Genomic DNA, 22855 nt, shown 5'->3' on the forward strand with positions numbered 1-22855 from the left:
ACAGTGTCTAAGAGGAGGATATCTTTAATATGGTCAGCTCTGTGATCACTGAGGTCTTTTCCACATACTGTTCAAATCAGCAGTTTGAGAGTGACAGCCAATCAGAAGAAAGGCCATGGGAGTACAACCTGTGGTGCCACAACAGGTTGTTTCAGACAGAGGGTGACCTGAGGGGCTGCATCGACACACTGTATAGGATAAATAAGGATTACAAAGTAATCCTCACTGAATTATGCAACGCTAATCAATTCAAGTCCCCAAATATAAATAAATAGAAAGATATGTTAAGGACAGTAGTGCCGTAAGAGCAAAAAGAGCTGATGCCATGTCTCCTCTCCTTTAATGCTGCAGTAGCTCTGCACTTCAGCAGTTTACAACCAAAATGTCAGTGGTGTAGAAGCTCATCCGGCTCATGATCCATCATAATCCACAGGTTACTGGCTGGAAAACAACAATGATCTTCACCTTGAGCAAAGTTTTGGGTAAAGACCCATTAGGTGATCATTGTGTGTAAGTTTGATTACATTATTTAGAATAAATAATTCTTCTGAATTATGGACAGACGGATGATGGATGCCTCCTCGTGGTACAGTAAACGCTCATTGGTTCTTCAGCTGGACGAGCGGAAAAAAGACAAGATCCCTTTCTCTTGCCTTTCCTCATGAATACGCCTTAACAGCAGACACCCAAACACACATTACCCTGACATCTCTAAATCACTTTCAATAAAAACTGAGGAAGCAGACATTCACAAAATAGGATATGATCAGAGCACAAACCACAAACTGGTTCTGTTTTAGTTGTAGTAATATTTCTTTTGTCCCAGGGTGCCCTCCTGGACCACTGTTCTCCTGTCTGGCTCACTTCTGTAATTACACACAGACTCATCTCAGCTCCAACAGAAAACAAATGTGGTTAGCTTCTATGATGAGGAAAAAAAAAAAAAAACTCAATTGCTCATAAATTTCACAAAAATCAGATTATCTTTAATCTGATTTTTAATCATGCAGTGTCATCTGTGAGCATATGTAGATTGGCCCTTATAGGGCAATATATCATCTGAGAAAAGTCAGGAAGCGGCATGATTTATAACCATTAACTAAACCCAAATAACTAATGTTTTAAAAATTAAAAATTATGCATACAGCATATACAAAAGCACATTTATTTTTTAAACTGTTTCTGACTACAGTCTGTAAAATAAAATGGAAAACACATTACAAAAGAAAGCACAATAAGCTGCATTGCTTCTACAGAGACGCAATCATTTTAAAAGGAAACAAGGGAATAAGAAAGTCTAAAGAAGAAAACGCTGCTACTAGTTTCTGTTATTAAGCTTATTAAAAGTGACATGTTTACAGGGCCAGCACAGTCTCACTGAATTTCTAGAAAGTTACATGAGACAGATAATGGATGAGAGACAGGATGAAGGAAGACAAGACAACAAGGGGAAAATTGGCCACAAAACAGCGATGAGAGGAAAAAGAGCGCTGGAGAGAGCAGCGAAAACAAAGAGGGCTTCATTGTTTTTGGTTTTACTCATTACTGAAGGGGATGATAGCATAATATAGTGCTAATGGGGGAACAAATTGTGTGGTGTTCAGCTTACATAACTGCTGAGTGACTAATCACACAAGTTGTTTCCTTGACACAGACACACACAGCTATCAGCGCTTCATTTTTTTTTCCACTCTGAGCCTCTCACACGCTCACCTCAAACAAAATAATGATTCTATGAAGGTCTCAAGGAAATTAATGCACCAAAAAATAAATAAATAAAACCCAATGCCCACTCACAATAATAAAAAAGAAAAAGAAAAAAAAAAACTGCTTCATGTTCCTATCCCTCACTGTAATATTGCATGAACTGATATATTATGATGATGAGAAATATACCATCAGGTCAAAAACAGACCTATAGCTTCAGTGTTTGTATATTGCCCCAGTCTTTATACCCCATGAGACCATAAGTGCATGAATGTCTGGATGTCTGATAAACCAAATGGACAGCTGTTTGCAGAACGAAAGAGGAGCTAGAAAGATGGAGTGAGAGGCAGAGAGGGGGCGATGTAGTCAGACTCCATCTGCTAATCTGCGTCAGTCCAAGCCAGTTCTGGCACATCAAGTGAGGGTGATGTACTTTACTGTCACTCCATCAATGCCAACAACAGACGGCACAAACAAGCAAAAATTATTTTTCACTCTGAAGCTAAGCTTAACTTGATTTTATGTACTGATGCCTCTTTGCAAAGGAATACACACTCCTATGGTAAATGATTGAGGGTGAGCAAAGATCATAGATGCACCCTCTCTGGCACAATTCTATGACAAATCTTACCAAAGCGAACTTGTAGTGTACTCTAAAATGACCCAGCTATGTGTACAGGCCTTCTGGTTGCTTTGTGCAGTGTTTCATTAATGCTGCAAGACCACATTGGGCATACATCAACACATTTCTGTCAGTGGGGTCTCCAGGCACCAACAACCGCAACGCAACTGCAATGCGACCAAGCCACCAGCCAGCGGTCCAGCATCATTAGCTATAAGTGAAGAGTGAGGAAGAGCAGAAGAGAAGAACAGACACTGTAACTGGGATAGGAATAGAGAGTTAGGAGCAGGCAAAGCCAACTAACTGCCATGTCCCTGTAAAATCGAGCAAAACCGACAAGGTTTTCACTAGCTGAGACCCTGCTGCAATGCTAGCTGCACATTCAACCACAAATCCCACAACAACAAATTCCTGTGTGGACAGCATTAATTGCTTAAGCTTGCTGTGCATACTGAGACAGCAAACATGACAGCCAGTCAAATAAATTCTGCATCATACATGGTTTCATGGGCTGATGACAATGCCATTACATTACTTTGCATGGCAAGAGGCCTTAAATATATTAAAACCTGATGGGTATGGTCTGCTGCCAGATTTTTTTTTTTTTTCTGTTGTAACTTTAATCTGTCACATGAGCCACCCAAAGACGTGGTTTTTTTTCAAACTGTCCGGTTCTATCACATGTTGCAGCCGCCTCGAGGCTCCTTCACAGTTAGTGACGTGCAATCAGGGATCCGTGTGCCTGTGCCAAGGCAGCATGGTAAATTGTCAGCTGACGAAAGAGTGGAAAAACTGTGTTTTGGGTTTGGCCTGCGCTGTCTTTACCCCAACAGGAAAGCTTTGGTGTTTCCTCTTCATGGGACATAATGGATTCTCCCCGCCAATGAAACACTATTCTTCCCTGCGAGTCCGCCCGCCAGCCACCTGAAAGCCTTTCCCACAACACCCCATCCCCTGTCTGAGCCAAACTCAGCCATCACTGTAGATATGGGACAGATGGAAGGATGGTGAAAGGGCGTCTGAAAAGAGGGGGAACGCTTAATAACACTGAGTAGGAGCAGATGGTTTATAAAAAAAAAAAAAAAAAAAAAAGCAGGGGGACAGAGAAAAATTGGCATCTTTCTTTCTCTTTAAGACAACTATGGAGAATTGTTGATTACTGAGCACTGTGTCTGTGCACCTCCACCCATATCTAAATACGCAACAGGACACTGATATGCACACAGGTTACCATAGCAACAGACAACACAATGAAACACAGCCTGCACAGGCACATCCAGTTACCCCTTACCCACCCATAACTGCACCCCTTTCTCTGCCACATCTGTCCATGCTCCCCTCTTTGAGTAATGAGATGCAGACAATACTGGCACACAGTGGCCACAAGGGCAAAAGACTTAACTGTAACAAAGGCCTCTTTATGATTTTATCAGCTTAAAAACATCCTTTCAGAGGCCTGGGACATTTGGGTTGCTGGAATCACAGTGGATGTTGTGCAAACCTATTAAAGATGTCACTGAGGTAAGACAGATTTTGTACCTTCTCTCATTGTCATCCAGGTGAGCAAAGAGGACATTCTTGGAGATGGCTTTGGCCAAGGCAGTCATGGTCTTGTAGTCTTTTGGAATCACCTGTGAAGACAAATGGCCAGCACATTAACATGGATTATAACACCACTGTGCAGGTGGACACATGAAACAAACCAGTACAAACACAAAGCAGAACCCACTTCAAAAGCTAGCTAAATTGAGTAATTAAAGACCAGAGTACTGGCAAACTCTGAAAGGAATATCCCACACGTGCATCTGTGTATTTTTGGGGAAGCCCATCTGTTCAAGGATTGCACTCAAAATGTCACACAGGCCTTAAAAATTTGCAAGAGCCCTGAACTCATTCATAAAACATGCATTTTCCTGTCCCAGAATCTGTGGTGTGTGTCCATGAAAAAGGCAATGGAAAAGTCTGAAGCCACAATAAAGTAGCTGAAGACAGAAACCTGTCTTTATAAGAGGCATCCTAGAAGAGAACTAATGCTCACTTAACTGTAGAGCATTAAAAAAAGAAGCAGAAAGTACAAGAAAAGGACAAGAAGGTTTTGCAAATTTGTCCTTCTTCAGAAAATGACGGAGTGAAGAGTGTACTGTGTGTGTGTGTGTGTGTGTGTGTGTGTGTGTGTGTGTGTGTGTGTGTGTGTGTGTGTGTGTGTGTGTATCCCTCTTGTCGTGGGAGAGAGGAGGGGGTAAGCTGTAATTAAGTAATGCAACAGATGTCTCCACATGAAGACAGCCACACTGTGCTGTTCACAATATGCACACAAAATACGCACAGAACCACATCACACACAAACTAAAAAGTACCAAAATTTTAGAACTAGAACTGGCTACTTAGTGGGCAGAAAGAGAAACAGGCTGGTCAGGCCTGGGAAATGCAGTTGGAGGTGGACACAGATTTTAGGTCAGCCTCTGATCCATCTCCAGCTCTGTCACTCAGAAGATCATCCAATGTCAGGGCACACAGCCTGCTACCAGTCAGCTGAATGCATTTGCACTCCAGGTTGTGCTCAAAAAGCTTAACTGCTTTAACATTTTGAAGGGAATGGAAATATGTTATAATTCAGTCCTACACAACAATTTAGATAAAGGCAGATAAGAAAAGATGGATCTCTACTGTTTTATCATTTACACTTGCAAGTAGTTATCAGCTACAAACATACAAACACGCCTTCATCCTTCCTATTCATCTTATTTTTTGACAAATCCAACAGCATAACATCCACTATGATGTTAGCAGTGAAACATGCAATTTGTTCTCATAACACAATCTCCAGGCCAAACTGCCAGGCTATGCAATTTGTTAGGAATGATATCACAGAACAGCAATTTTAATCAGATGAGCAGAGTTAGCTAACTGACTGTGGTCTGGTAAATCAGCTGTTACCTTTTTACAGTGTAATACTAATAGAAGTGATTCTGTAGGAACATGTCAGCCTATATTGCAGACTGCATCTGTGTGTGTCTCAGGGTGTGCACATAGTATCTTTCCGTACATAAATGACCAGAAAACTTGCAAGTGCATAAATGTATTTCTACTGATGTGGGTTTGTGAACTGTTGCATGTGCGCAAGTGTGTCAGTGAGGAACAGTGAAGAAAACAAGGCTGGAGATGGAGGCAGGCTTTTCACCATGACACATGTGTGCAGAGTCTGGTAGAGACCTCAGAGCCATAAACTCAAATTTGTGTGGGTGTATGCACCTTTACACACACACACACACACACACACACACACACACACACACACACACACACACACACACTCCATGCTCCAGTGGGCATGCGATTACAGTGTGGTGATGGGGGCTCGTGCCGTTGTGTCATTACCCAGCAATTATTGGCGTGTCAAGTTAATTACAACTGAACAAGCACGGTAATGTTACACCATTTAAAGTGTGTGTGTGTGTGTGTGTGTGTGTGTGCTTTTGTAGTATGTGTGTCTCTGTGTGTAAAGGTGAGTTATAGTTCTTGGCACAACAGTATGCTTTCTTCTAGCTTCAATAAATTATGGAATGGATGTATGGCAGTTTGTAAGAGGTCTGATAACTAACTCTTCCTGTCCACAAAGAGAAAACAACTACTGTAGTTTCTCTTCCCCTTCACCTGTGAGCCACAGTGCATTACCCAACTCTGCAAAGTAAATCCAAGTATGAATCATGGCATGTTCCACCAATTATTTTCTGCATAATCTCTATAAAAAAATATCTGCATTTTTTTTTTTTTTTTTTAGAATGGAAGATTTCTGGTTTCAGCTTCCATTCTCAGTTATATTAACCAGTCATGTCTGAGCAGATTTTGGTTGCACGCAGATGAACCGGCCATGTGGGGAGCAAAAGATTCAGCGTTGCTGAAATCCATCCACCCATTTTCTTCCACATACCCAATTCAGGGTCACAGGGTGGAGCTGGAGCCTATCCCAGCTGCCATAGGAAGAGAGGTGGCATGGACAGACAGCGATTCGCACTCATGTTCACACCTATGGGCAATTTAGAATCACCACTTAACCTAACCCCACTAACTGCATGTGTTTGGACTGTGGGAGGAAACCGGAATACCCGGAGAGAATCCACACAGACACAGGGAGAAGATGCAAACAGGAAGGCCCCGGCCAGACGAAGAATTTGAACCCAGGATCTTCTTGCTAACACCGCGTTGCCCTGCTGCCATATTGCTGAAATGTAATCCCAAAGCTATCATCTGATGAAGATTTTGACTTTTAGATTTATTAGCATTCATAAAAAAAAAAAGAAAGAAAAAAAATCTTGTGCCAGATATCTGCCTGCTATATTAACCCAGATTTTTGTGTGCATGTAAACATACTTAAGGTGCTATCAAATCTGGTTACTCAGCATCTGTACTGAGGTAGATGAGTCACACACTGTGTTTTGCTGCAAATAAATTCACTCATGTCCATTTCTGTTTATTGATGTTTGTAAAATTGCACTGTTTAGCCTTGTTCATTTACATTTGTGGTCTTGGTGGGCGTTACTAGAATGAAAATAAACAACCTCGATGACAGCTTGAAGTTATTGATTATACAAGTGAGTATTTTTTTTTAAATGAAGGCTAAAATGAAGAACTAAAAAGAATGAAGTAAACAGTCTTATCCTACACATATGCATAACTGCAGGCAACTGTTTGCAAACCTGTTAATGACTTTGTAATAAAGTGCACACAGCTTCTTTTCTTTAGATGTGTGTACCTACAATCAGATGTTAATGTATGTATCCATCTTAAGGCTGACCTTGCGCACGTAGCTGACAGCGTCCTCCTCAGTGTAGACCTCGGCACTGACACCACCCCTGCGGCGACGGGCCTTGACAACAGGGTTGGGTGGTGGGGGAGAAACCTCATCATCATGTGAGTCTGACTGGCTGTTAGATTTCTGGCGTGCCATGATCTGCTTGCATTCTTCCTGCAAAAAACAAAGAGATAAGATTTTTTTGAGGAGCAAGCAAAGAGTGAGGGACATAAAGAGGGGGAGACTGCTTAAACAAACAGATGGTTTTTCAAAGGAGCACCCCTGACAAATTCTTTAATGTGTAAAAAATGTGCATAAGAACACAACAACTACTACTACTAGTTCACGACTACAGTAGCTTCACGCAAGACAAACTAGATCATCTGAGAGTGCCTGTTACACTTTTAAAAATGATCACATGGTGAGAGAAGGCTGACAAATCCCCTTTTTAACACATATCCAGATTTTTAGGTCAGATACTGGACATGTCCTACTCCTGGTTGGACACTGAATGGACATCGGGCTGCCATGGTATGATGAAAGGGATCAAATATTAATATTGGCAGCGCTGACCACGCAGCGAGAGAAAGGCTCAACCAGGTACTGTCCTCCATTCAGATAATGAACAACAAGGAATAGAGACATCAAAGGGGACACAGGATGCCTCCGGCTGGCTGTTCTTTTAACTGCTGAACACTCTGCAGGTGTTGAATTATTGATTGCAAACTTGACTAAAATGTTACCATAAGTACACAATCAAACCACTGATGGCTTGTTAGTGTGTGAGACTGCTTTGAGATGAGGGAAAAGGGGAAACTGCAAAGGTAGCAAAAATTAGCTGCTTTGTTCATAACTGCACAGACACCGACAACGGCTGGTGTGAATCTGTGTGAACCTAATGGCTTATTCTTGCATTTGAGTGCATTAATGCACTTAATAACACAGTAAGAACTGAGCTGACAGCAGTCTTATTCATCAACCATATTTTGGTGCAATAACAATATCTATGACACATATTTTTCATACTGAGGGCTTTCTTCTGTTTGCTAGCTCACTGCATTGCCACTGTGCAGTCGGAAATAAACAAAGATGTCTCAGAGAGACAAGGTTCCAGACAGGCAAACGTGGCAAGAAGTGGCACTCTCACACTGCAGTACAGAAACACTAGACAGACAGACAGAGAGTTGCTGTAAGAAGAGATTTTTCAGAGCATCAGTGGCCTCTCTTCCAAGCCATATTTGTAACAGTGCTGAGCAAAATTTAGCCTCAATTCAAATCACCAAACAGAAAAAACTCAGTTTTTGCTTTTCAAGGACTTCAGTAAAAGTAAACTGAGTTTAGCACTTTTCACTTTAGTCCACTGTAATAGGCATTTTTCACTAATTTGGGATATTTGGCAAATGAAATGATTACTGCAAACTTGAAGATGGGAGAAGGAAAAAAGATCTGGAAGTAAGCAGGGAAGAAAATTAATTGTGAATGAAAGGAGCAGAAATTTACTGGTGATTCACTGTAGTCAAACACTAACAAGGACGGAGAGAGGGAGAGGGAGGGAGACAGAGAGAGATACATTTCAATGATTACAATAATATCTCAAGATCTGAATCAGCAATACATCCATGACACAATTACAGAAAACACTAGCCAGTTAAAACAGTCGTTTTCAAGGTCATTCATTAGCTCACACTTTGAGTCAGTCAGTCTTTGATGTAGTAGCCTTTCATCTAATGGTTTTTGTCACTGTAACCCTCAATTTGACTCCCTGATCTGCCTGACTCTGTTACCCTCCAGCTCATTACAACCTAAGTTTGAAGTAATGCCTTTTTCACTTTGCGAAACAGTGTGAGAATGCAAATCATATCCAGACACGTGAGTTAGAAAAGCAAGCAAACACACTCCGGTGCGCACACGCGTGCATGTGCTTCTTGCTTACGCAGAGTCACTGCCTGCGGGAGCACAGCCAGCGGGAGAAGAGGAGGAGCAGAACCAGAGAGCAGAATCAGAACACACATACACTCACAAACACATAAAAGCACACATAACCTCACAAATACATGCACAGGCAGTCTGCAGGAGGAGAGCTCGCACACTCAGCTTAATCTAGGTGGCAAGGTCTGCAATCAGGTAACACGCTGCATCCTCTACAGAGCCGAAACAAACACTTAGGCACAAACGTGCTAGTCAGAATCGCAAACAAACACTGTTAATATGCTGCTGTCTGGGACTACTGGGCACCTAACTGCACAAATATTCAGTTAAACTAGGCACTGCCGAGCACTTTTACCTTGCAAAAAGGCTTTTATAGAATTGCACTACTTGTTCCAGTCTCTATTAGGTACACAGGTTAGCTACAGGAGGCTATCTACAGTTAAGTCTGTAATCAGAGGTATTTACCATGGCATGGAGGGCCCCTTGGCCTGGCCTGCTGCAAGTCCCGTAGCCTGTCAGAGGCACTCGGCATCAAGACAAAGTGTGCATGAGAATCAACACACATTGATCCCTATCTCATACACACCTGAGACACATGTCACAATGCATCAGCATCTTGCCATTCTAGCACAGCAACCGCTGTGTGTGTCTGTGTGTCGCAAGTAAGCAGAGAATCCAAGTTAGCGTGTGAGACAAAGTGAGAGCGTACAAAGTGACAAAATGTCTGCAATCCCCAAAACACAGCAGCTAAAAAAAACAAGTCTACTGATGAAAACACTGATCACAGCAAAAAGCCTCTCTCTTCATTGGTCCTGCGCAACTCCGCGTCTCTGCTTTCCTCTTTTTCTCCCTCTCTCGCTCGCTCTCTCTCGCACTCACAATCAGGTGGCGCAATGAGCGGTCTCCTCTTGCTACCCTCTGTCACTATGACAACTGGGTACTGCGAGCATCCTGAATAGTTGGTGAGTCTGAGCAGGAAGCAACAGCGGCTCACACACCTTTGTCCACACCAGTTATGACACCTCCCTCCCTCTCTCTCTCTCTCACATCTATGGTGAATCAGTTCACAGAAGGGAAAACGTCACTCTCCTCAAGATGGACTTCTGTTCTGGCCAAATGGTGCATCTGTGTGTTTTGCACCAATGAATGGATCCAAACATTCCCATAGGGTTACATAACCATCCCATACATTCCCCTATGTGTACCAGTGTTCACTGCAAGGTCTTTTCCAGTCTTTACCCACATGCTTTTCTCTTAGGTCAGAGGGTCAGTAGCCAAATGAGGACTTTGTGTCTGACTCCAACAAGTCTTTGCATTGTTGTGGCTCCACTGCTCCATCAAAAGGGTAAAGGATGATTTTTGAAGTCTTATTAGTTTCATTAGTTCATCATGAGCTAATACCAGCTGCAATGCCTTTTCATCATTTAGCCTTTCTGTAGCAACACGAAGGCTAGGCAGCTAAAGCAGTGTTCACAGGACTATGTACAGTAGCAAAACAAAACATATCTGCAGTCCATTTTTCCTTTTGCCCTAAGATAGCAATCCAATTCAGTCATTCAAAAAGGCAAATCATACCATGATTAATATCCTGCATCCAGCTTTGTTACGTTTAGTCACTAATATATATAGTATTCTCTACTCTAGATTTAGTGCTATTGCCCTGTATCAGACTCCCACTCCCTCCTTTTCTCCTCTGCTCTGCCTGCGTCATCATCAGCGGATGTTTGCCAGAGAGACAGGACGAACGGGCAGGGAGAGGAGACAGAGGACACAGGCGTAAGCAGGACACAAAAGCTCTTTATAAAGTGGGCTTTCCATTAGTGACTGTGGGTCAGAGATTAAAGAATGAAGCCACAGACAAAAGATGACACAAATCCAATCCCACACACACACACACACACACACACACACACACACACACACACACACACTCATCCCATGTAAACTCCCTATCATTATTAAAACCATCATCAATTCCAATTCAAACTAATTTGCAGATGATGACTCATATTAAAGTGGGTCTAAACTGTTTTGTTTATTCCCTGAACTAATCTGCACCAAATATATATGAAAAAAATATGCCTAACCCTGATATGAAGAGCTCTGACTAACCAGTAATTAATCACACACCCATCAGACCACCCAGCACGCTCCTTTCAAAAACATTCAAACTGCACAAACAATATTAGTTTGAGAAAGAGAAACATCTATGACAATTACCTTAGCCAGCCCTGGTCCGATAACCTAGACAGTTTTATTTGCCACTGCTGAAAGCATGCGAGCGAACCAAAAACAACAAGGTGCCACACACACACACACACACACACACACACACACACACACACACACAGTTAATGAAGCATGCAGAGCTGATCCACCAGCGGAGCTAACAGTCTACTCATCACTCTGTTCACACCATTACAACAGTACAATGGACAGAAAGTTCACTGCTGTAATAGGTGTGCAAGTGCAATGAAAAGATGTTTACTCAATTTATCATTGCATCACACAAAAAAAACTTGTCTTTGCAGGTGAAACTCCAACACAGGCTGTCAACTGCCAGAAAGATTAAAATACAATGACTTTTCTGACTGATTTTCTTTTAAGAAAACTGACAAACTATATGCTGAGTAATGAAAACCATTATTAGTTGTACAGTAATCTTAAACATTTAATGCAACTTCATACTAAAAACACAAAAAAAAAACTCTCCCCAACTGTAATAGCAAAGACAGCTTCACCCATGTTTCTGAATTTAACACTGACTAACTACTGAAGTAAGTACGTGAAGCTCGAGTAAATATCTCTTCTCCCACAGAAACCAAAGAATGGCAGAGAAAGGTGACGGTGACGAAACGGGCAAATGAACGAGGACAAAGGAGGACCACCACAGAGTGAGGGGCCAGGGGCCCATTTTACGTGAAGCAGCCCAGGGTGAGCTAGGTATGAGGGGTTTTTGGTCGGGTCAGTGCATAGGACCCAGGCAGATCTCACAGACTACCCTTCACTCAATATACTGGTGATAAATGAATGCAGAAGCTGGAGAGTGAGTACAGCTGTGATGGAAAACTTTAAAAATCCTTGGCAAACATGACACATAGTATTGTCTGTGAAGCTGAAATGGATTTAATTTTCTAGGCTGGTGCTGCAAACATACTGGCTCGCACATATGGAGAGTAGTCTTAAGAAGAAGGGACAGAGTAAAAGAAACAAAAAGGAAAGTAGATGATAGGGGAGATAATCCAAAGCTACACATAATTCTCCTCTAAATGCTCTCAGCAGACTCAACAAACAGTCGAACCCTGCTGACAAATTGTCAATCAGAGGCCTTTGAAGGGACTGGTGGAATTGTTATGATAGGTCCTGATGACAGCTGAATGGCCAACAGCACTGAAAGGCTTCTCATTTTACAGAGGAGGGGGAGACAGCATCTGATTGACTGATACAATGACAGAGTGAGGAACTCAGAAGGATTTACACTTGTTTTACTTGACATGTTTTATGATGCTGATCTATATGTAATGCAAGATCATCACAGCACTTCTTACAAATGCAAAAAGATACAAATCTTATAAGATAAGGCATCTTAGCTGCTAAGATGAGTAGGTGTGTGGCAGAATACATGAGCGAGGCCCAGAAAGGAATAGGTAGAGAGACCAGGGGAGCAAAACACCAGCTACTGGTAGATAGAGCAGTCACTCGAGACTGTAAGACCTGACTGACCAACCTGTGCACCACCTGGATTGATTACAAGAAAAACCTATGACTCAATGCCACGCACATGGATCCTGGAATGCCTAGAATTGTACAAGACCAATAGGACCCTAAGAGCCTTCATAAAGAACTCAATGGGTATGTGGAGAAGAACTCTAGAGGCCAACTTCGAGCCAATTGCACAAGTCAACATCAAGTGCGGGATTTACCAAGGAGATGCTCTGTTCCCACTACTGTTCTGCATAGACCTGAATCCCCTCAGCCAGATCATCAACAAGACTGGCTATGGATACCGACTACGGAATGGAGCAAACATCAGCCACCTCCTCTACATGGATGACATCAAGCTGTATGCCAGGAGTGAACAACATATCAATTCACTGATCCACACCACCAGGATCTACAGCAATGATATAGGAATGTCATTCGGACTGGAGAAATGTAGTCGGATGGTAACTAAGAGAGGAAAAGTAGTCAGAACTGAGGGGATTGCACTACCAGGAGGCAACATTACAGACATTGAAGACAGCTACAAGTACCTTGGAATCCCACAGGCAAATGGGAACCATGAAGAGGCTGCTAGGAAAGCCGCAACCTCTGAGTACCTGCAGAGAGTATGGCAAGTCCTGAAGAGTCAGCTGAATGGGAAGAACAAGATCCGGGCTATCAACACCTACGCCCTGCCAGTTGTCAGATACCCTGCTGGGATAATAAGCTGGCCAAAGGAGGAAATAGAAGCCACTGATGTCAAGACAAGAAAGCTCCTTACCATGCATGGATGGTTTCACCCCAAATCCAGCACCCTTAGACTGTACGCTAAGCGGAAGGAAGATGGTCGAGGACTAGTGAGTGTCTGAACCACTATCCTAGACGAAACAACGAAGATCCATGAATACATCAGGAAGATGGCCACAAAGGACCATGTGCTTAGTGAGTACTTCAGGCAGAAGACACCCGAGAAAGAAGAGGAGCAATAACAGGAACCATCATGGAAGGAAAGGCCTCTGAATGGCATGTACCACCGGAAGATTGAAGAAGTGGCTGACGTGGAAAAAATCCTACCAATGGCTGGACAAAGCTGGACTGGCAGACAGCACAGAGGCACTAATCATGGCAGCACAAGAATAAGCTCTAAGCACAAGATCAATAGAGGCTGGGGTCTACCACACAAGGCAAGACCCCAGGTGCAGGCTGTGCAGGGATGCCCCTGAGACAATCCAGCACATAACAGCAGGGTGCAAGATTCTACCAGGCAGGGCATACATGGAACGCCATAACCAAGTGGCCGGCATAGTATACGTGAACATCTGTGCCAAGTATTTCACTGAGTTGGTTAAAAAAAAAAAAAAAAAAAACAAAAAAAAAAAAAAAAAAAAAAAAAAATCACCAAGGGATAGGTGTTAGATGATGGAAGAAAAGAGAGGAAAAAAGATATGAGAACAATAAAGGATGGACAAGACAGAATAACAGAGAAAGACAAATCTTCCTTCCCTCTATCTCTCCCTACCCACCTTCCCCTACCCCCCTACCTCCCACAACCCCCCCATCCACCCACCCTCCTGCTTTCCCATGCATTAAATGTGCTCTCAATACACTATGCAGAGGTTTGTCCAACCTCATATTGTGCCCTGCATGGTACGGGGCATAGTATGAGATGGGTTTTTTTTCTCCTCACCTACCCCTCTGTGTTCGCTATTGTTTCCATCTTTTTAAAGATGTGATGGCAGCAAGGCCGCAGACAATTATCTCCCACGTTTGTTTGACTTGTTTGTTTCCTTGGATGGGTGTTCTGGAAAGCAATTTCGTTATATGTTTGACATATAATGACAATAAAGCTATTCTGATTCTGAAATCTGTCTGAAAGACAAATAATGAGGGACAAGAGAGAAACTTTGAAAAGCCAGGGGTGAGGCAGGAGACACAAACATACATGCCCCCTTCCTGATTTCTTGTTTTTTCCACATATCTGTCACCCTTACCAGGTCCTATGTGGAAAAAGTAATCGGCTAAAACTAATAACTGGTTGTGCCACACTTGGCAGCAAGAATTGCAATCAAGCATTTGTGATTGTTGGCATTGAGTCTTTCACATCGCTGTGGAGGAATTTTGGCCCAGTCTTCTTTGCAGAGTAGTTTTAATTCATCCACATTGGAGGGTTTTCCAGCAGGAACGGCCTGTTTAAGGTCATGCCAAACCATCTCAATTAGATTTATGTCCAGACTTTGATTAGACCTCTCCAAACCCTTCATTTTGGGGGGTTTTGCCATTCACAGGTGGACTTGCTGGTGTGTTTTGGACCATTGTCCTGCTGCATAACCCAAGTGCACAAAGTGAAGCAGCAAAGCAGCCCCAGACCATCACACTACCACCACCATGTTTGACCGTTGCTATGATGTTCTTTTTATGAAAGGCTGTGTTAGTTTTATGGCAGATGTAATGGGACTCAAACCTTCCAGAAATTTCAACTTCAGTTTCATCAGTCAATGTGAGATGAACCTTTGTGCTGTTTTTGGTCAGCAGTGGTTTTTCAAACATGGATGCCATTTTTGCACAGTCTCTTTTTTTACTGTTGAATCATGAACACTGACCTTAACTGAGGCAAGTGAGGCCTGCAGTTCTGGGTTCTTTTGTGACCTCCTGGATGAGTCATCGATGCACTCTTGGAGTAATTTTGGTAAGCCAGCCACTCCTGGGAAGGTTCACCACTGTTCCAAGTTTTCTCCATTTGTGGATAATGTCTCTCATTGTGGTTCACTGGAGTTCCAAAGCCTTAGGAATGGCATTGTAACCCCGTTCAGTTACTAAATTTCTCAGCTGTCTTTGCGCTTCTTTAGATTGTGGCGGTTTAGATTTAGATTGTAGATTGTTGCTTTATGACATCATTCAGCCTGCTTCACTTTGACAGACAGGTTCGATTTAACAGATTTCTTGATTCAGCAGCTCTGGCTGTAATCAAGCCTGGGTGTGGCTGGTAAAACTGAACTTAGCTTTCCAAAAATTGTGGTTAAATCCACAGTTAATTCATGATTTAACAAGAGGGGACAATTACTTTTTTCACATAGGGCCAGGTAGTTTAGGACAGAATTTTCCATTTTTAAATAAAATCACCATTTAAAAACTTAATTTTATATTTACTCAGGTTATCTCTGTGTAATATAAAAATCTCTTTGATTATCTGAAACATGCAAGTGTGACAAATATGCAAAAAAATTAAAAAGGAAGGAGTCAAGCACTTTTTCACAGAACTGTATGATGGCTGTTTGAGCGTAAAGAACACAGGGGGCATTCTGATAATCACAACCTTTATAAATAGCAGTGGTGTGTAGTGTGTAGTTTATCAGCTATTTTTCAAATTAAATTTGACGAATGTTGAAATTGCTCTGAACCCAAAGACAAACAACAGCAGGTGGGTATTTCAGAAAAAAAGCTGTTAGTGAAAACCTTCCGCAAATCTTCTACTAATTAATAGGCCTTACAAAAAAAACAAATTAATGAAAAACACAACAAGAAAACTGCTATAACATGTGAAAAATAATAGCTAACAGAACAGTGCTAAGGCATTGCTAAGCGATTACATGCCAGACATACAGATGGAGTCGAGGAGTCACGGCTGGCGTTGTGCTGAACATTTCGTTGCCAGTACAGGTGGCATGTTATGTAAAGATCAAAGCACTGAATCCTTCATGGCTGCAGCAAGAACTGCAGAAGTACAAGTGAGACACATCTGAAGTCATCAAATATGTGCTCATGGAAAGTAAAAGGAGAAAGGGTGACGATATCAAAGTGGTACATAACACGCAACGGCAGTACTAAAACGCCAAAAAAGAAAACACTGTCCAGTAAAGATGCAACATAACTAAATCAATAAAACATCTGTGTTTACAGCTTCCCCATTTCATTTACTAAGTGACAAATTCACACTAACACATTCACTCCTAGCATTATTAACAAGTGCTGCCTTTGGACAGATCTGTAACCAAGCAGACTCATGAGATTTCTAGGTTGGTGCGGCATTCTTTTAACAATCTAAAATAGACTTCTCTAGGGGTTCTCACAATGGCACAAAGGACAATCAGCCTAGTGTATTAGATAGTAATTATTTGGTAATCACTGTCTGAATAGCCCTAATGTCAAAGACTGGTAATCTTATAGCAACTTTTTGTGTTAATAAGAAACAAACCTAATGCCAGGTTGCCTGATCATTGCTGCATTCTTCCATTAAATAACAGTGACAGACAGAAAGGCAAAAATGAATGCTTTTAGAAACTCAGCTAATGTGACACAGAAATAATGTTTTTGTCTTTTGTACTACGTGCCAAAAATTAAGCTCATTTCTCTTCAATTACACACTGAACTGAGCTCATAGAGATGGGCAGATGAGAACAGCCATCCAAAGCTACTATTGTAGAGATCAAAGGCATCATTACCATGCATAAATAGGCAGGATGAAAAGGAGCCGGACGGCTGTTATTTCCACATTCACAATGTCAGCTGTGGACAAAAGATGTGTTATTATATCAAAACAAAAGTTAGAAACAAACTTGTCAGACTAATGATTTAGAGAGAGAGAGAGAAAGAAAGAAAGGACACTGTATGTAGAGAAAGACAATAAAAAGAAGAAGACTGTGAGAGGAGATAATAGAGGGACCGAGAAAAGATTCTTCCAGATAAGCTGTGTGAAACGGATCCTCTGCACATATGAAATGAAGTTAGGTCTGGAAAAAGGGGAGAATGAATACCCCAGTGATCTAACTGGCACAGAGAGGGAAAAAAAAGAAAAAAAAACTGGACGCATTAGAGAACAAAGGGAATAAACTTGTGAATAAAGGGGCTTATTGAACACAGGATCGACTACAGTCTATCTATCCACTATTGTTGCCTAGGTTACCGCCTCTAGTGGGTGAGGAGTGCTGACGAACCGGCTGAGAGAGAAGACAGAGAAACACACACAATCAAGGAGGGTGAAATATATCCAAAAACTACACAGCAAGAGTTCATTTTTTTCTATTATCTGCAGCAAGACCATCCTGCTCTAAAAAAAAAAAAAACTGATGAGAGATCAGACACTGTGGATGGTGAAAAATATTTTAATTTCCGTATTTTACTTCCCATTTAAAATAAAACCTCTTTTAGCAGCCTTCTGTTCAGAAAAATGTAAGATTTGGACGATGACGACGAATATTTTTAGCAAACATACAGAAGGATGATAGTTTTAACTGCAGCCCTGAATTCAGTTTAAATTATTACAGCTTGTTGAATGAAAATACTGTGCTCAAAGTTATCACGTGCAAGAAGAAAAGAAACACAGTAAGCCTCTTAGATAACTGGGACACCAAAACATGGCCTGTTTCAGCTCCACGAATGACTGACCTCACAACACAAGCACAGATTTGGACGGCTTGGCTGGAATCGTGTTGGGCAACTGTCGGCAAAAGAGGACTGCGAGTCTGCAGTTGTTTTGTTTGTTCAAACCGCTCGTCTACACAAGGTGATTTCACAGACCACCATTCAACAACATAACAATTCAAGCACTGCTGCTAGAGCAATAAAATATATGCTTAAATATGAGGAGGCTGCAGGCCAATTAAGTGCTGCACGCAACCAGCAGCTCTGTGATACGTGCAAAAACTGTAACTTATGCATGACATATATGCACTGCAGAAAGCATGTCCATGCAATATTGTATACATTTATTCCCTCCAGCCACTTTTTCAGGGAAAAAAAAGGGGGCTCCTTTTGTTTATTATATCCTCTTTTCTATGCTTGATCTCTCTTTCATATTCCTTTCTCTATAAGAACATTAGCACATTAGATCACTTACTTGGTAATGATGTAACACAAGCATAAATCATTCTTGTGAAATTTAGCCCTATTTCTTCCACAGTGTGCAGTATATCTTTTCTTAACATGACATTATAATGGGATACACGCAGGGCAACTCGCAAACAACTTGTTTCTGCTGAGCTCTATCACATTGATTTGTACTCACACTGCCTCTCATTCGATGCAGCATTACAGTCCCCATCAGCACCAGCAGTACCTCGAGCATCTGCACCGTTCTCCTTTTCACCCTAAATCTGCTCGACCTCATCTTGCTGCTCTTTGTTCTTAAGGTGCAAACGCACAGAGACCTGTTTGACCTTGTCTTGTTGGTTCTGTCCTAAAGATTCAGACTGTAGTAGTAATAAGAGATTGATTGCACTTTTGTGATGGGATAAAAACAAAGTCAGGGTAATAAATAAGTGGGGGGGAAAAAAAAAAAAAAAAAAAGAAAGAAACCCACACACCTACAGAAAAAAGATGACTTTGCCTTCACTCAGACGTGAGCATGGTGAGCTTCACCGCTGCTCTATCTGATCTCTCATCACGTCTTTCCAATGCAAAGCTCTCATGAGGCCACCACCAACAGCCTACAGCTCCAGCTAACACACCTTGATGAACTAGTTGTAACTAAAGTGTAAGGGTACACTCCATTGTTCAAAAAACACGAATGCTTATGAGTGAACGGCCCAACTGCACGATTCTCTGCACGATCAAAGCCAAACACTGAGAAAGTACGTCCGTTTAAGCCAAATCAACCAAAATACGCCCTATTTTGAAGACCACTTCATTTGCATTTTAAGTATGACACTTCAGATATGGTTAAAATATCTGAACCTTTTTTATTTTTATGTGCTTTCTGGTAATTTCCAGTTAATTTAACTCAACAGGCATCTTATAAATAAAAGAAGACTTAAGAAAGCAACTTTCTTGTAAAAACGTCTTACTGTTGTGCTGGTGCCAGCAGGAGCCAACACATTAAAATGAAAAGAGACAGACGCGCACACACACACAGACACACAAACTTACTGAGCAGTCACGTTTTGGAGCTACAGGGACTGAGCTGCAAAGGTTGCCCCTGTTTTCACCTGTTTTCTAGCTCTGATCTTCCATTTCTCTTTGTGCAAAACACACTCCACGCTCCATGAAGCAGTAATCTTTTAATGGATGTGCATCTCTTTTGTCTGCCTGCTCAGAGACAGACAGGCTGACAGAGAGACGGGCAAATACAAAAAGTCTGCTGTCTGAGGACACTGGCCCTTTTTTTTTTTTTATGGGTGCTCTTCTTGCATTCCCTAATGGATTCTCCTATTATGAGATGGAAAATGAAAACTCCATGATCATTTGAGTACAGCTTGTTTTTAATACTGTAACTAGCTGGGATGGTCTTTATCTCTTCATAGAGCAATACAAACCTTGGGTCAGCAGACGTCATGGAACAGACATAAAATACGAGCAAGCAATTCCCCGAGGGTGTTAATTTCAAAAAGCATTCCACCTTATCGAACACAGCTTGTAAACAGCAATATAAAGTCTTACATTTACAGACTACTTCATTCAAACTGGCCACAATTTTATGCAAATCGAGAAACACTGCAGTGAAAAAGCACGTCACATATCATAATCCTAATTTACACAAGCTCACCACACACAAAATTGGTGTCCACACAGAACCCCACATTAAAAACAAAAGACTCACGAAACTTTATTATCACCAACCTTCTCCAGCTTTTCAAAATGCTCCCGCAGGAACTTCATAGGACGCTCAGGCTTAGCGATGCAGAGGTTCACAATGCACTCTTTGAGGATCTGCTGGATGTTGTGCTTCTGCACGAAAATTTCACAGCCCTTCAAACTCTCGTCTTCTTCCAGAGTGGAGGAGGAGGTGGCCATCTTATCTTTTATCTCTGTGGCAGTGGGAGAAAACAGGGTGGACCATGAGAGGAGGGCAGGGAAAGCAGAATAGGGAAGTGGGGGAGAACAATGTAGCGGGGGGAGAAGAGGGCTGAGGAGAACAGAAAAATAGAAGGAGGGGCAAAATGTGGGGTGCATAATGAGATATGACGGGTGCAGGGGAGAGATTTGGAGGGGGAATGGATTGTGGGAAGCAGGTGACTTAAGATTTCACCGGTTTCTTATGCTTCTTGCACAGGATATCAGTCAGTAGGCAGCATCGTGAGTAAGGCATGTTCTATGTCAGCAGTAGTTGTTGCCAGTTTGTTCTTTTTACTACATAAATTCTAAGTATCAATAACAAAGCAAATCCATGGGTCACAGGGTTGTGCGATATAACAATACTGGAGGTCAATGACAAAAAAATCTGGCTTATTATTTTATCTCCTGCAATACAGAATTTTGTAAAAAAAAAAACAAAAAAATACCTTGATTCGTCACGTTTCAATTTAGTAAATTACCCAGAATACACAACTTGATCTTGTTGTTACAGCAACCAACAATTTTCAAGTATGTTCCCTAAAAATATACATTTGTGTTAAGAACAGAAAAGTTACAGATCCTAAGATACAGGATGTTATCTGCTCTTCTCTTCTTTTTTTTCCCCCTCCAAATGAAGTGGACCTCTTACTTGTTTTTCTATTTGAGTGCAGGAGACAGGAGACACCGGCAAAAAAGAGTTAACACAAACACATTTAATAGACGCTATACCCCTCATTGTTTGGTTAAATTAATTACCAATGCAGGACCACGGCCTATCTTTCTTGATTTGAAAAAGATGGGCCGAAAAAGTGGAAAGTGGTGCTTTTATTTATGAAAGCAAATACTTCAGCAGGTGGAGGCAATGGGAATTATATAAGAACACATGACTACTAACAAATACGAGCAGTCTATGTCAGACTGCAGATAACTATGCAATATGTCTCACTGCAAGACAGGAAGCTGGGCAGGTGTAGCTAGCTAACAGTTCACTACCCTGAATCACTTCCTCAAATGGAAATCACGTTAACCGTATTTGTCATTTGTGCATAACAAACCGGACTCGGGAATGACTTTGAGGATGACATCAGGGAGCTGCAGCCTCCTTCACAGCAAATACAACAGCAGCGGTGTCCAATTTTAGCTGTGTACACTGTGGCGCTTGTGATGAAACTGAACACCTGCTCATCTGCATTGAATACACAGCTAACACAGGCAGAGCTGCTAACCTCACAATGACAACCAAACCTCAACGAAGGGGGAATTTACGGCGACAGCCGAAAGCATCACGAACCCGGTACTAAACACCACCCCTCCGAACCGCTACTTCCCAGACACGGTTCAGCCGCTGCTCTCGCTCGCGTCCCTACCGTTATTTGTGGTGGATGTGGAGGAGAAAACACCTCGCTGGTTGGTAAGAGACTGATGAGGCGCCGTTCGTTAGCCGGGATGCTCCTGCCGCTGCTTCTGCCGCTGCCTCACCGCTACCTCGGCTCGCTCTGCGTCAGTCTCGATGACGTCAATCTGTCATCCCCTCGACCGCAGCGGCGCTCTCTCGAGGCCAGCGAGCACGCGGCAGCACATTTACAGGTTAAAGACCCTTAAAGGAAACATTCATTAAAAAAAAAAAAAAAAAAAAAAACTATTATTATTGTTACTATTATTACTAGGCGTTTATTTTCCAATATAAACGCCTTCATCACAGACTGTGGTCTTACATCCTCACTGCTCTGCAGCTACAGCCTTAACATCACATTTCCGTCGTGGTGTATACAGTGTGTATGTTTTAATATTACATGGAATGAGTCCTGCCGCTGAATAACACTGAATGTAAAGCCTCGGATAACATTAAACCATCCTGAGCCTACAATCTGAAACGCTATTTCTGTGTGCAGCCCCCCAACAAATGTCAAGTTCATGGCAGATTGAGTCTTGATGGTTCCTGGGTTGCTCCTGAATATCCTAACCTAACCAAATTCCTCTCATCTGAAGATGACAGTTTCTTCCAGACCTTGGCACTGTGGTGACACATCTGAATAACTAGTACTTACAGTACAGTTGTTTGAACTGATGCTCTTGGAACCTGCAGTTGTTTAGAAATGGCTCCAAGAGATCTTCTGGACATGTGTAAATCTGCAATTCTCCTTCTTAGGTCTTCACTGAGTTCCTTGGACTTTCATATTAATCTTGAGTCAAACAAATCCTTTTTTTATGCTGGCAAAGAGAAACTACCAGTTATAGTCAATCAAGATCACTAATGAGAAGTTAACAGGCTTTGGCCTTGTCAAGTTAAAAGACCTTGTAAAATCTTCAGCAACACTTATTAAAAATGTAAGTGA

The 22855-nt window shown here is 41.9% G+C and overlaps 1 protein-coding gene across 2 annotated transcripts in view; it reads right to left on the reverse strand.

Moving 5' to 3' along the window:
- Positions 1–22043, reverse strand: part of prkar1b (protein kinase, cAMP-dependent, regulatory, type I, beta) — a 62728-nt gene extending 40685 nt beyond the window's left edge. Inside the window, exons 1-4 of one of the 2 annotated variants that reach the window (XM_030735338.1) lie at positions 21887–22043; positions 20304–20491; positions 7125–7295; positions 3869–3960 (exon numbers count right to left, since the gene is read on the reverse strand). In XM_030735338.1, the coding sequence (XP_030591198.1) occupies positions 3869–3960; positions 7125–7295; positions 20304–20477 (437 nt within the window). In that variant the 5' untranslated portion in view covers positions 20478–20491; positions 21887–22043. Of the gene's footprint in view, positions 1–3868; positions 3961–7124; positions 7296–9515; positions 9985–20303; positions 20492–21886 lie in introns of those variants that run through there. The other variant, XM_030735339.1, reaches the window with a different exon arrangement.
- Between the last annotated feature and the right edge of the window lie 812 nt (positions 22044–22855).

This window comes from Archocentrus centrarchus, chromosome 8 (assembly GCF_007364275.1).
Source record: "Archocentrus centrarchus isolate MPI-CPG fArcCen1 chromosome 8, fArcCen1, whole genome shotgun sequence".
Classification (NCBI taxonomy): Eukaryota; Metazoa; Chordata; class Actinopteri; order Cichliformes; family Cichlidae; genus Archocentrus; species Archocentrus centrarchus.